The sequence below is a fragment of the Coffea eugenioides genome, chromosome 6 (assembly GCF_003713205.1).
Source record: "Coffea eugenioides isolate CCC68of chromosome 6, Ceug_1.0, whole genome shotgun sequence".
Classification (NCBI taxonomy): domain Eukaryota; kingdom Viridiplantae; phylum Streptophyta; class Magnoliopsida; order Gentianales; family Rubiaceae; genus Coffea; species Coffea eugenioides.
In genome coordinates, this window is record NC_040040.1 from 15,357,103 (window position 1) to 15,371,897 (window position 14,795).

Genomic DNA, 14,795 nt, shown 5'->3' on the forward strand with positions numbered 1-14,795 from the left:
TGTGTAACAAATACGCCTAACGTTGACTACCATATTCTAATGACATCAGCAAGATTATTCTCCCAAAAGTCCCGAAATACCCCAAACGTTGGACTTTCTCTTTTTTCCCTACTAATCCTCAACAGCCAAACAATTCCAGTATCGCTGTAAAAAACGTAGGTGTATCACTAAAGTAAATCATTACTCCGACCATATTTATAACCTCAAAAGTATTGAAGTGTAGGAAAATTAATAATATCAAATCTAGTCAGCTAAACATTCTTAGTATTCTATATCTTTTTATTCTTGAAAGCACAAATACGGTCTTCTTTCTTCTCCCCTCAAGATCTTCTTAATCTTTTTTGATTGCTTATTCACAGTTCTTCTATATTTTCCTCAAATTCTCACAATGAAAGTCGTTACACGGACAAAATTGAACAATGAGATATACTTGAACAAATAGACATGGGGCTCTTAGACATTAGTTGCATTGGCAATAAGATGATATGAATAAAAGTTTGTTGTGTTTTACATTGTAAAGGGCGATGGTGGGCGGTTTAGAGTGGAAAAGTAATGGCCCAAAGACAATCCATTGAGGTTTAGGCAAAGGAATGAAGGCATTTTTGATAAATAATTCTTAAATGAGAGGGAAGAACAAAGAGATTTAAGGCTTGGAACAGATAGAGGATTAGGGAGAATTGTTGAGGAAAGAGTTTGGAAGAGAGAAAACGAACAACAAGAAAATTGAGAGGGGTTACCAATAGTGGCGAGTGCTTTTATTCCAAATTTTGCTTCTTTTCTTTTGCTAATTTTTGGAGATTTTGGCAAAAATAGTCTTTTTCTAGATTTCCACCTTTTTATTCCCTTATTTGATCTCTTGTTAGTTTTGTGATGATTGTGGACGATTTTCCTCAGTCACAGTACTTGATTTCACAAATATATTATTTATGCTTCTAAACTTTTTTAATGTTAATATTGTGATCTTTAACAGGAAAAATTGAGCTTTTCGTACAAAGGGTACTTCTATAATTTCATTGGTTCCGTTTGTTGGGCTTAGGCGTTGTTAGTGATAGGGGGCTAACAGTAATATAACTAAACCACAAGGCTTGATTTGTATTATGGACAAATCTCAAGGAAGGCAGATATATAATTAACCCAGAAAAACTAGGACAAAAGTCAAATAGTTATCAAATTGTTTGGATAAGAGTTTATTTGGATGATTTATTTGAGATATTTACTGTAGCATTTTTTGTGATGTGATGTGTGTGAGATAAAAAGGTGATTGGGAAAATAAAAAAGTGATTGGGATTTGTGAGGCAAAATTTTTTTTTCCAAATTCTCTCTATCCAAACAAACTTATTGCTCACATCAAAATGCATGATGCCATTAAGATCAAATTACATTTTTCAAAGCAAAACGACTTAAATTAGAATTCTTAGACTATGAAGTTAATATATGCTATTCAAATGACTAGCATTCACTTTCATGTGTGACTATCTTTTTGAATAATGTTCCAAAATTACCTAAGACCTCGGCAATTGCATTAAAGGCTCTTGATAATGCATAGGATGTACTATAAAATTCCTTCTAGATTTAACGAGGATAAACTTAAGAGAACCTTTACCTCCATTCTAGCAATTCCATATATTGGATCACTAAGTAATAAATAACTCATGAATCAGTATCTTGGATCTTTATTTTTCTTTTTCATATATATATATATATATATATATATATATATATTAATGTAAGTGAGAGGTGTTGAAGTACAAGTGATAAGTGGGAGGTCTCAAACTCGAGAGATATTTGATTCGAGATTTCCTATTTACTATTTACACTTTGGCACTTTTTACTTATATTCTCTTTCTTCAATACCAACAACTCATCCTTTCTCCTTTCAAAATTACTATATTGAACATATTATTGTTATCTTAGAGAAGCCAAATGATATGATTGAAAATTTTAGAAACTTCTTACCAAAAAAAAAAAAAACAGAAAATTTTAGAAACTGATACGAAACCAAAAGGTTTGATGGTGTAAAACGCAAATAAGATGCTCTGTTTCTAGAAGCGCCTGATCTGCATCTCTATATATACCCGACTTCACTGTCAAGCCCCCACTTTCCTGCCCCCGCTTTCCTGTTCACCTGAATAAACTTTCACTTTGTAAAATGCTCTTACAATGTGAGAGCTAAGGGGACTTCCGAGGCCCCATTTCGATTTTTCAGTCAATTTTGCCTTCCTTTTTTAAAATTGAAACCTAGCTCTCATTCGTCCTCAAAAATCCCCAATTTTATTTCATGAATCAAAGTTGAGCCGCCTACATACTTTCAAAATAGCGCAAAATTTTTATCAACCCAAAACCCAGAAGAATCCATCCCTTCTGAACCATACAAAGTTCGAAACTTTAAGGTCAGATCTATTTCTTGTTGCATGTTTTTCAATTCCAGCCCTTAGTTTAACTTGATTTCTGTATTTTTGTGAGGTTCTATTTTCTGGGTTCTGTTCGATTTTGTTGATAAGGACTTGTTTGGATTTGTTATTTTGTTGATGTTTGCAGATTTAGGGTCTTGGGTTTGTTGTACTGGGTTTTGTGGGTTTTGGCAATTTCCTGCAAATTTGATGAGAAAATGACCGTGTTGCCCAGCCATGATTCAATTCATATAAGGGAAGTTTGGAATGACAACCTTGAGGATGAGTTTGCACTGATCAGGGAAATTGTTGATGATTACCCTTATATAGCTATGGATACTGAGTTTCCGGGCGTTGTTCTTCGTCCTTTAGGGGATTATAAGAACTTCACTGATTTTCATTTTAAAACCTTGAAGGCTAATGTGGACCTTCTCAAGTTGATTCAGTTGGGCCTCACGTTTTCTGATGAGAAAGGAAATCTTCCCACCTGTGGAACTGGTAAGTACTGCGTCTGGCAATTCAATTTCCGGGAGTTTAATCCCAATGAGGATGTCTATGCTCATGACTCCATCGAGCTTCTGAGGCGAAGTGGATTTGACTTCAAGAAGAATGTTGATAACGGTGTTGATGCTTATCGGTTCAGTGAGCTCCTGATGTCGTCTGGGATTGTGTTGAATGATAGTGTCAGCTGGGTTGCCTTTCACAGTGGATATGATTTTGGGTACTTGCTGAAGATCCTGACGTGCCAGAACCTGCCTGAAACTCAGGAGGGTTTTTTCAAATTGATCAAGATGTATTTTCCAACTGTTTATGATATCAAGCATATGATGAGGTTCTGCAATCACCTCCATGGTGGATTAAACAAGCTTGCTGAGCTGTTGGAAGTGGAAAGAGTTGGTATCTGCCATCAGGCTGGTTCAGATAGTTTGCTTACTTGTTGTACATTTATGAAGTTGAAAGAGAGTTTCTTTCATGGGACAACTGAGAAGTATGCAGGTGTATTGTATGGTCTTGGTGTTGACAATGGACCTAATAGTACTTGAAAGAAAAGAATATCAACTCATAAATAACTAAATAAAAAGCTATTTTCTCGTGAATGGATGCCTACTCCTTTTGCTGTCCTCTGTGTGTTCTTATTTCATTATTCTTAGAAGACCAGTGTTCATCTTCATTGATAGTCATTTTTTCTTTCTAATTTTGGTGTTCTTGGACACAGTTGACTTGAATAGGAATCCTTTCAAGTATTTTCCTTCGTAAAGCATGCCTCTGCATTCTTATGGTACTCCATTTGTCATTAGAAAAAGCCCAGGAAAAAAACATGCAAAAACTAAAAGCATGTGTGTTGTTTACCTGTAACGATATGAATACGGAAAGTTAAGCAGTGACAGAGATTATGTGAGCAGAAGGCCTAACTAGTTGCTCTTGTGTCTTAATTGTGCCTGATTGGCCTCTCATGTAGTCAGCAAAACCTGATGAAAAATACTAAACATGAATATGTGCCCCAAAGTATGTAATTGTCATTCTAGTCTGCCCACTACTGTCTAGGTTCTACGTTAGTGATCCTTATTAGAGTTTAGAATTTGATATGGGTATTGCAAAATTTTCCTCCTTTTGAGCTTGGTTACTTCGTTAGGATCAGGTCATGGCTAGGGTTTCATTAATTTATGAAGATTCTGTAGATTATTTAAGAGATTTGGCGTGGTGGTGGATGCTACTATTCTTGTTAATTATTATCACCTGCAGCAAAGCGAAAGCTCTCTCTTTTACCAGATTTGCTGGAGCTCAAAAGAAGCTGATTTAGAAAAAGAATATTTTCTTCCATCTCATTGGCCTTACAAGGATCAGCCCTCATTATGTCTTTGTACTCTGAAGAATTTTCTTATATTATGTTCTTTTGGATAATCTTGCCATGTCATCATAATTTGATTTGTGAAAGATGGTCAACTATCTATAAACCTGGTGGCAAGTGAAATTCGCCAAGCCGGTTTCTTTTTTTGGTCATTTAATTTTTCTACCTATTAAGTTATGGATATAGAATTACTGCCGTCCCTCTCCCTCCCTCCATCTGTCTCACTCTCTTTAATGTACTTCTTCTTTTGATGTTGTTAATGCTAGTTACCGTATTTGTCAACTAGAAAATTTGAGAGCTTGCTTTCTTCCAGATGTTAATAATGGAGAAAGGTAAGGAAGCTAACATCATAATGTGCAACAGATGGCATTAGGGCTTTATTTTGTTCAGAGAGATATCGATTGAAAACAAGATAAACAACTAGAAATAAAGATGTATCGAAATAATTGCAATTGCCTTTAAACAGGTTCTGAGCCCATCTTGTTCTTTATGCTTAGAGTCACCTATGATTAATACAGGTGGAATTTATATTTTCTGAGATCTAAAATCAGAAATCTCTCAATCTTACGGGCTATGTAGTTCTCTTGTTAGCATGGGGGCAATTGTGCATTGTCCTTTGCTGAAAGAATAAAAAACGTAGGATATGACACATTTCCATGGAGGCTGAAGAGAAGAGAGACAAGGTAAAATGTGGAGGGCTTACATAGGCCCACAATAGTTGCAATCCACAAGTGTCTATGACATCGGAAAGTCGTGGGAGTGTCATGCTAGAAGTTCTTGCTTTTGCACAGGTTTGTTTAGATGTCAAGTACTGATAGCACTGTAGGTTTCTTCTCATAACCTAATTTTTCTGGATTTGCCAATTTGACCAGGCATATAAAGTTTCTCTGAACAAGATTACCGGTCTCACCTGTCACTCTGATCAGGTTAAGAGTCATTTACAAGATGGCTGACTCTTTGTTCTGAGGTGTGGATCAATGAATATGATGTTTGCAACTTTTGGTATTTTCTGTTTTTGAGGTTCATTAAGCATCATCTTTTCGTAGAATAGTATTCATTTAAGTGCCAGTTTTAGGTCGATTCATTAAGTTTGCATAATGAGACATGGGGAGGCACGGGGGAAGGCCAAGAATGGCAGGAAAAAAAATCCGCTTTTTGGTTTTGGTAATACAGGGCGAATAAATGTGCCATTGTGCTTAATTTGAGATTGTTTTTGCTACTTCTATGCTCTATTTTTTTTTCTTCTGGATAAATTTTTTTCTTACACACACAGTTGGGAACATGCTGAGAGATCTTTCTGACTTTGTAGCTTCCAAGTTACCATTTCCTTGAACAATAAATCAGGTTTGTCAGTTCAAATATTATAAAAATTAGCTTTTAATAATCATTTGGTTTTCTGGACATTAGGTTATCACACTTTCTTTTCTCTTTGGATTTGTCTTTCCATGCAGCTTTGTAGTTCCAAGTTTTCCCAACTTCTGGTGGATGTTTGCATCTCTTGCTGGTTGACAACGAGCTTGAGGAATCCACTAAAAGGTCCAAGCAGTATCTGTCTTGGTTTGATCAGATATACTTGACAAGCCACATTTTGGAATGTTTTTCTGGATCTTCATTTTTTATGTTGACAAGAGAGCAATCATTTGTCATTCTTGGTTAAACTTCAATTTGCATATTGGTGAGTGGTGGAATTTCAGGGGAGGCATATCTAGTTGTGCTCGTGACCTAAAGATGTGAAATATTTATTGCTTGTAATAACCCCTTATTAGCCAATCTTGGAGCCAGAAAAATTTAAAGAAAAATGATAGACATGGTTTTTCTTTGCAGAGATTGCAGTGCTAGCATTGTAAGATACTTAACAAGTTATGCAGAAGCGTCTAACCTGTGCTGAAAACAGATCCCATGGTACTTAAGATGATGCTGTTGCATGGACTTCTCATGCTATTTTGACCTCTAGTATTCTGATTTTACCTTTTTCCTCGTGTTTTCAGAATCTTACAAGTTATCCTTTTTCTATTCCAAGCTTTGATTACTTGGTTAAGCATGAAGTTAGTCTAAGGTTTGATTACTTCATGATTTTTATTTTTTTCCAGATGTGGAGTTGGGGTGGTATTTCAATTTGCTGCATCAAGGGGATAACTTTTCTCCACCAGTATTCCTTGATCTTTTGTCCATAATTTATCATCCTTTATTCTTCCCCCAAGCACCACTTGGCAGCCTCAGCTGCACTGTGGAGCTCAAAATATAGTGGACCTGTTTTAAGATGTGTTTTCTTCCGTTTCATTGACAATATGAGGACCAGTCATACTTGAATTTTATATGAAGAATTTGAAAAAATTTCTTCCTTTTAAGCTGTTTGTGTTGACATTTCCACTTCATAACAATTTGATTTTGGAGTGATAGTAATATGCTTTGACAAGAGATGGTGCCTAGGTTTAGCATAAACCAGGTTGCAAGCAAAACTTGCAAAGCTGACTTCTGTCTTTATTCATTTAACTTTATTTTCGAATTAATTATGGACAAATCATTTCCTGCCTCTCACCTGATGGTGCCCTTTTGATTTTCTTTTGAGTTCATTAAAATACTAATTTCCATACTTGTTAGCCAGAAGAAGTTTAAGAGCCTGCTTTCTTTCAGAGGTAGATATTGGTGAGGGAGAATAATAAAGAAGTTGACTTTGTGAGAGTAATCAAGAGATGTTTGCATTCATGCCCATCTTCACCACCATCCCATTCCTGGCTTGATACCATGTGTTAAACATGTTTTGGATGACATTCTGAACTGCTGATTGGAGCTTGTGTTTAGGATGGTTTAAGCGTCCTTACCTCCTTTTTTATCCTCTCTTCATCTAATACTTCCTGCATGCTCATCATACTTGTTGGTCAGTAGTACATCAGAACTTTCCTTTATATAGCAATGGTTTGTTTTGCTTCATAAGACCATCATGTGCAGGAACTCTCTCATTTTATAAACACCCATAAAATGTCTTTTGGACACTATTTAGGGTTCTTGTACCAATTGTTTTCTTTTCTGGCATCATGTATTGTTCGCTTCCAAACCTCATAGAGCACCTTATTGATCTGGATGATATGCATCGTGTCAGAGAATATGCAAGCCTAGATAAAGTAGGTGTAGAATACCTTGATAGAGCAGAAGCTTTAACTTAGATCGTTGGATTTTATTCACATTTTTCTTTTCTCAACTAGGAAGAAGTTTATTCAGCCAGAATGAAGTTTATCAATGTGCTAGGTGCATGATTTTATCTGTATCCTGTATCAAGGTACCAAGACCTTACCCATGAAAAACGTATCAAGTGCTTTACTTTATTACTGAAGGGGATTAAAGTTTTGATTTTCTACGACAGTTGAAACTCACATTTAGCTATGATGAACTGACCTGATGGGCCTTGATGTTCACAGAACCATCTTTCCCTGTATGAATATGAAGCAAGCGCAAGTATGATGACACATGGAAGATTGTGCAGTCTCTATTATGAATTATTACTACATTCCTGGCTTGCCAAGAGTGACATGTCCCAGGTGTTTAGCATTTGTTGTTCACGAACTCATTTGACGTGTTAAGAGTGAGACTAAACCCTGAGTAGACACAAATTTTCAATGAAATTTATTGAAATATGTGTCTATATGATTGTGCTTGAATACGTGTAATCTACAAGTATGAAACAACAAACTTTTGAAAATTCATTTACTTTGAATGTTTGTTACAGATTTGCAGGTAGCTAGAATTGCTGATTCATCCCAGTTAAGGGCAAGAATATTGGTTTGCTACCCATACATATCAACTCCAGATGCATATTTTCGGGAATTTGGCATTCCAGAAGCTTCTCTGAACTTCCTGCAGCTCCGGACAGAGAGAGGAAGAGGGGTTCCTGCTTGGTGCTTGCTGAATGTCCTGCGAATTTCATCTGCACGGATTGCTTATGCATCGCTTAGTGGATTTTTGGTTTCAAATAGCATGTCTTTTACCCATTAAGTAGCCCCTTTTTTAACCCATTGTTCTGGATTGCATAAATGTCAAATTTCGCCTGAAATGCTCACATATTCTTCTATGAGATTACGTGCATCACTACTGTGTTACCTTCCTTCGACACTTGAAGCTGGAGTTTGACGTTTCATTTCGTTCAGACCATGGAATAGTTGCTGCGATTAAACTTGTGTCTAAGAAAATAAAGAAGGAAACATCATTTTTTGTCTTTGTGCTCTTTGATTTCTGCATTTTCTAATCCATGTTATAGAGCTGACTGTTGATGATACCAAACATTTTGTTAAAAGAAAGCCAAAGTATTCAATTCCCATACATTTAACTCATCCTGGTTAAAATGTAACTTCCTGTGTTGATGTCCATAAATTTCCTCAAAAGAGCTTGCGAATTGCAAAAGTTTCCACCAATCATATCTTAAAATGGCACTCTAAACCGGCTGCTATGATACTTTTGACAGGTACAGATATACTGCCAGGAAGGGCAGTAGGTATGCATCATGGACCATGAAAATGCTAATTTCCAGTAATCAATTGACAGCTTTCACGAACTGCAAACTTCTTGGACTATGAAAATGCCAGTTTCTAGTAATGAAATGACAGCTTTCACGATCTGCAACTTCTTATTGATTAATGAACATTGAAAAGTAAGTATCAGCCCAATCTTGCCTCTCTTCGTAGTACCTGGAAAAGATGTAACAGTCAACCATAAGTGGCAGAAAGTACTCCAGGAGTCGCAAGAAAAATTTCCAAATTACCTTAGCATCTAACTCCAGCTCATCCATCATTTAACATGTGCTCAAAACCCACAAAATGAACAGGTCAAACAAGCTAGCCACTTAATAATATGGGGAATATTTACGAAAAACTGCTTGAAAGTTTATCTAGTCTAGGTGGCAGACGACAAAGAAAGGAAGAAAACATGCTGTAGCCTTAGAATTAACTGAGTTTTCATCAAAATTGAGACCAATGCCATTCAAACGTCAATAGATTAAAACTTCTGAAGAACATTAATAAATATTGCTCACTATAACCTAATATTTCAGGCTAGAGACTATCAAGCTGGGAAAAGAAAAGCTGGATTGGCTAAATAATAACTTGCCGGAAGAGGTGATTCATCATTTCACTACTTTAGTGAAAGAATTAACCAAAAACAATTATGAATAAACCTGTAAAAAACCAGCATCCTGAATAATTTCACTTTATTCCTCCAAAAAAAGAAGCAAAAAATTCTCGTTTTTGAATAAGTTACAGGTTACTATGTCTTTAATTCTCAGACTTGCTATGTGGAAAGCACAAAATTCAATATTAAAAGACAACTACCAACAACTGCAATATCTAAGATAGCATGCCCCTTTTGAGGCCAATCTGCCCTGTAAAAAGAATTGATCAAAAAGCAGACTCAACAAGAGTTGGAGTATGCACCAATTATAAAACCTGCAACTTTTGTATTCTTAAACCCCAAGCACTTTCTAAAAGAGAACTAAAGGAACATGGGAGCCATGCTTAAAGAATGATAGAGTCAAACATTTTGTACCTCCTCAGCAAATTTTATCAAGATGGTTGTTCGAGGTCGCTGCTGTCCTTCAACAGGAACAAAATGAGCTGTTACCACAGCAGGGAAACCTGCATTATCCAAAACGCCCTTCAAAAGAAAAAGCACATCAACTAGAGGCCAACTCCAAAATTATCAATAGGTATTTGTACCAAAAAGATAAAAATGTAAGACATACCCTTACAATTCCAGCAACAAAAGCTCCGCAATTAAAAGTACCCATATCTTTGGGAATTGATATAAATCTAGAATCAAATGAATGCATGTTAGCAGACCATTAAGAGGACAGCTAATACAAATCAGATACAAGCATGCAACAAAGGGAGAAAGATAACCTGTTGACCAAAAGTTCCTTCTCGCTAATCATGTATTCATCTTCATGTTCAGTACCTTTCTCAAGAGAGTCAGCTACCTGAAATTTACATGGATAAGAGGATAAAAGATGCATTCATGTCCCTTTCTAAAACAACTACGTCTTCAGAAAATTCTCACCAATACAGACAGTATTGGTGTCTGAATAATAATAATAATAATATGCACATGAAAAGCTTAATATAAAGGTGTCTGATATTACAAGTTGATTATGTGGAGGACCAAGGACAGATATGATGAAAATGCTCCTTCTGGACAGTAGAAGCCCCTTACATACATTATGATCTAAGGCACAAATTTGTGTGCACCCAGCACTTTGAAGCCACCAGTAGCAAATTCTTGTCAGTTCTTTTATTACACAACCTACTAAAAATAACTCTTCAGATTGTCAACCCTGACACAAACTCCATCGTTATTTAAGCTTCGGAAGCAATGTGCTTTCTAAACTGGAGGTCATGCTTTTAAAAGAAGAAGTTAGCAGAGAACTAAAGAAACATTAACCTCAACCACATAGAAAAGAAGATCGGTTAGCAGTGATAGAAGCATGCTAAAATTTTCCAATCTGTATTGATACGGTTTTTGTGCTATTTAGACCATCATTTACAGATGTGAGAATCTAAAAAGAAGATAAAATTATCACCTCAGATGGCTATCTTCAGCAGTAAAGTCAAATTGGTGGCTTTACCAGTTAGAAAAGTAACACTAAAATTTTGAGATGTAAATAAGCAATTTTTCTCACTAAATGCTTAATTCAGGGTAGCATGTCTTTTTTAAAGCTTGTGCCAAAGTTCTGGATTTGATTCTTCTTTCCAGTAGTAACGCTCCACAGCTGTACTTAAATTAAATAAAAGTGAATGGGTGAAGCATCTTCATAAAATGCAGATATGCTATTTTCCAGGTTTACTTTTATGTGCACAAGTAACAAGCTGCAGAATAGTTGAAGCATAAACGCTACAATAAGATTATGCAATTTATTATTAAAGTCGGAAGAAACTTTGTTCCCTATGTTGTTGCATTCACATTGAAGCAATTTGGTCTCTGCAGATCCCATCTCCAAGGGATCACCATTCAACATAAAAAGTGGCCAAAGGTTGTCATTTTACAAATACAGAATATGAGCAACCTTACAGTCAATATGGTTTTTCATTGACTTGCAAACTCATAGTTTTGCAATCTTCTACATTTCATTGCGTATGTTTAAACAAATATTTGGGGATTAGCAACATATTGAAATTTGAAAACACTCAGTGTATCTGGATTATTCATTTGAATATGCTTCTTTGCGGATTGTCCTGATCTGACAATTGAATACGCTCTAGCGAAATATTGGGCAGAAAAACATATCAAGGGCATGCAACAAAGGCATTGAGGGGAATATATAAAATTATACTACAAGAATTTCAGTTTCTCAGTGCTCTATCTAATTTCTGAAGCAGTTATCCTAGATTTTCATTCTCAGTATAGGTCAAATCTTAAAACAGCAAGCTGACATATACTGTGCAGTATGAATCCAAAACCAGCAACCGTCTTGATAGTTCAGAGCTGGAAAGTTAGGTTAATCCTTACTCAACATCATGAACTCGGAAAAAATCCCAAACTTAATTACCTGAGAAAATAGTCAATATAAGATTCAGAAAATAATAGAATATTACTTTTGCAAACGACAAATGGATTTTGACATCCATGACAGTTGTCATAAGGAACAGGGAACAGGTCGCAACAACATTCATATCACATAAATGGTTTTCATGACATAGAGGCTCTTAGTTTTCAGATTATAATCCTGCACCACCTAAGTTCACATTTCTAAAAGAGTGTGGTAAACTTGCAAAATGCCTTTCAAGTCAGATTAGTATTGAGAACACACCCATATTGGGATCATGATGATCATCAATCCTTTCAAAAATTAAAAATCAGGAGCAAGAAACTATGAAGGTATGTGGAGCCTATCTCACCATACCAGGCAAGGAAAGGTGGCAATACTGAAAAGAGGAAAGGATTAGTTTGGCGAGTTAACAAAGACACGGGAAGATATACTTCCACTAAAGTTTTCAGGTCTTCAAAATAAACCAAGATAGATCTACCACAAAAAGAGTAAAAATTACTAAAGTTTCAAGAGACAAATTTATTTAAGCAATGCACCATATCTTGAGAGGCCGCAAGTCAATACCAACCTTTCCAAACAACACCTTCCATACTGTGCTGTGTACAAAAGATAAGATACCCAGGAGTCGTGTCTCTCTTCTGTTTCCCTAAAGCATCAAATAAATAGTAAAAACATAAGCCAGTCAACTTAGAGAAGAACAAAAGCCATAAACATAGATTTAGAGACCCCTCTGAGAAGTTCTTATATAACATTAATCACTTCACAAACAGTTACTCAGATGTCCCTTTAATAATTCAACCAATAATTGATCAACATGTTGCACCATCACCATTCACCAGATCTTGCAGTGACCAATATGTTGCATACATGAATCTTCGTATGCGAAAAATTACTCAAGGTAATGCTTCAGTTAAAGACAAGAATAAATAAGCATACAAAGTTAGCTGATTTAATATTTTCTTTCAAACAGTAATAGCTTTGTTTAGGAGAATAGTTTTAAAACCTCAACACCAAAAAGAAATTACTTGGTTTCTCCCTTGATTTTTCAGTGTATGTCCTATAGCAAAGTAGCAGTGGAATTACTTCAAAAAAAAAAAAAAAGAAAACTAAAAACATTATAAACACATGAACTTGCTGCAAATAAGAATCTAATCTGAATCAATTTATTGAACTTCAATCACTTCAGCCACAATAGGCAGATGTTAAATGGACAAAAATATCCAGCTCTTCAGCTTTGCAATTGATGCAGATGTTTTAGTTTCACTTCAAAGATTAGGATGATTTAACATGCATAAAACTTGCCATGGGCTACCATAGAGAATAACTTCCAAGTAAGAATATTTGCATGAACTCTCTCGATTTTCCGCACCTTTTCTCTGTGGCAAAGAAGTTCCAAAACCCTTGCTCCAACAGCATATCCTGCATCTTCGAGCCTGCAAGCCCAAAACTAAGATATCATCAAATTAATACAACGGAATCCATGCATAAATCAAGCAGTCACACAACTTCAGTAACCCAAAGTAAACCATCAGAAATCCAAGGATTGTGAATCCAGTTCCAGATTAATCAGAACAACAAAAATAATCATTTTGGATGGTGTGGCGAGAATGTTTGACGAAAGCAGATTAGTAAAGGACGATTCTTGCCATAAATTTTCAAAATGCACACTAAACTAACTATTTATATTGCTGTTGCATATGCCCCCCCCCCCTCTCCACCCCTTTCTCCAATCCCCACAATTTAGCATGTTATTAGTCAGTTCAATTTTTTGTTTCCAAAACAGTACCAGATGATAATTACTTGCGCATAATTGCTTTGAACCGGTGACTGATTTTCCATCCTGAGCACATCTCACAAGTTTGATTCAAGAAATCTCAAGAACTATAAATTAACGCCAACCATTCTTCACAGCATATACATATTGACCTACATGAGTGGAAGATAGTATCACCTTCTTTCGAGTTCAGCAATGTTGTCAACTTGAGTCTGATTGTACTGAACCAGCTCTGAGAACAAGAATGCAAATGCACTCAAACTCACCTGACCAAAAAATTATCATTTTTTTTAGAACAAAGAAGAGATTTCAATCAACAGCCAGCAGAAAGAACAAAACCCCAAAAAGAAATACTAAACAACAAATACATTTCAATTGTGACCATGAAAAGAGTCAAAAACAAAAACCCATCCACATTGAGCCGCAAAACTACATGATTTGAGATGAAACCAAGCTAAGTACCTTATAATTTGCTCAACTACAGTTAATTAAAACCCTTTAATCCGTTAACCTGTTACCGGCTAGATCTGAATAGGGAGTGAAAGAAAACCTCTTGTTTGCCTTTACTGAGGGGTCTGTCGAGGACATTTGTGTACTGCTTCATCTTTCCAACTCCTATCATCCTGCGATCCTTCACCAATTTGTTGGGTTGCTTTTTTGATTGCTACTGTGTCTGCTTTCGCTCAAAGTACTTACCAGTCTTGTAGTTGAAACCCTTAAACTTTTGCGTGAGTTGCACTTTGCGCCCTCAACTTTTTACCAACGTTTTTTTTCCCATTTTGTTATGTGTTTCTGTTCTAATCCATTTCCTATTTTCTCCAAACTCTCTCATTTTACCATAATCTCAAAAGATCATAAATGTGAGCTTCTAATCCCTTTTTCTATTTTTTTTACCTTCTTTTATTATGATATGTGATACATAACTACTTGATATGTTTATTTACTTTTGAAATTGGTAAGCTGAAAAAGTAGATGAGAAAGATGGTTTGTGACCAAACTAAAGTTTCGTATTTCAAGAATCAAAATACTTTAAGTCAATTTAATGTGAAAACTTAAAAAGCATAAAGTCTTGCTGTATCATATAATAAATAGTTTCGAGATTCTTTTGGCCAAAAACCATTGTAAGTACCAATTGTTTTACACAATAAGGAAATTGCACATCATCATGAAATTGTATATATTTTTCCATGAGCATGCATACATTGTCTGCCGTTATTATAAATTTTTACTTTTTTTCACTTGTAACATCTGTTA

At 35.6% G+C, this 14,795-nt stretch overlaps 2 protein-coding genes across 2 annotated transcripts; one reads left to right on the forward strand and one right to left on the reverse strand.

Moving 5' to 3' along the window:
• The first annotated feature begins 2,112 nt into the window (after positions 1-2,112).
• LOC113775842 (probable CCR4-associated factor 1 homolog 7) lies at positions 2,113-3,497 on the forward strand. Its single transcript, XM_027320871.1, has 2 exons — positions 2,113-2,390; positions 2,539-3,497. The coding sequence occupies exon 2, from the start codon at positions 2,609-2,611 to the stop codon at positions 3,431-3,433; it is 825 nt and encodes a 274-aa protein (XP_027176672.1). The 5' UTR covers positions 2,113-2,390; positions 2,539-2,608; the 3' UTR covers positions 3,434-3,497.
• Positions 3,498-8,500: 5,003 nt separating this feature from the next.
• LOC113775843 (trafficking protein particle complex subunit 5) lies at positions 8,501-14,256 on the reverse strand. Its single transcript, XM_027320872.1, has 8 exons — positions 14,092-14,256; positions 13,719-13,807; positions 13,137-13,200; positions 12,336-12,413; positions 10,125-10,201; positions 9,968-10,034; positions 9,772-9,879; positions 8,501-8,918 (listed from the first exon to the last, which is right to left on the reverse strand). The coding sequence occupies exons 1-8, from the start codon at positions 14,161-14,163 to the stop codon at positions 8,889-8,891; spliced, it is 585 nt and encodes a 194-aa protein (XP_027176673.1). The 5' UTR covers positions 14,164-14,256; the 3' UTR covers positions 8,501-8,888.
• Positions 14,257-14,795: the final 539 nt, after the last annotated feature.

Coding starts and splice junctions, on each gene's coding strand:
- LOC113775843 (XM_027320872.1), bottom strand. CDS start 14,163: ATGATAGGAGTTGGAAAGATGAAGCAGTACACAAATGTCCTCGACAGA. Junction 13,808..14,091: donor TCAGTAAAGGCAAACAAGAG/GTTTTCTTTCAC, acceptor TTTTTTGGTCAG/GTGAGTTTGAGTGCATTTGC. Junction 9,880..9,967: donor TTGTTGCTGGAATTGTAAGG/GTATGTCTTACA, acceptor TTTCTTTTGAAG/GGCGTTTTGGATAATGCAGG.
- LOC113775842 (XM_027320871.1), top strand. CDS start 2,609: ATGACCGTGTTGCCCAGCCATGATTCAATTCATATAAGGGAAGTTTGG.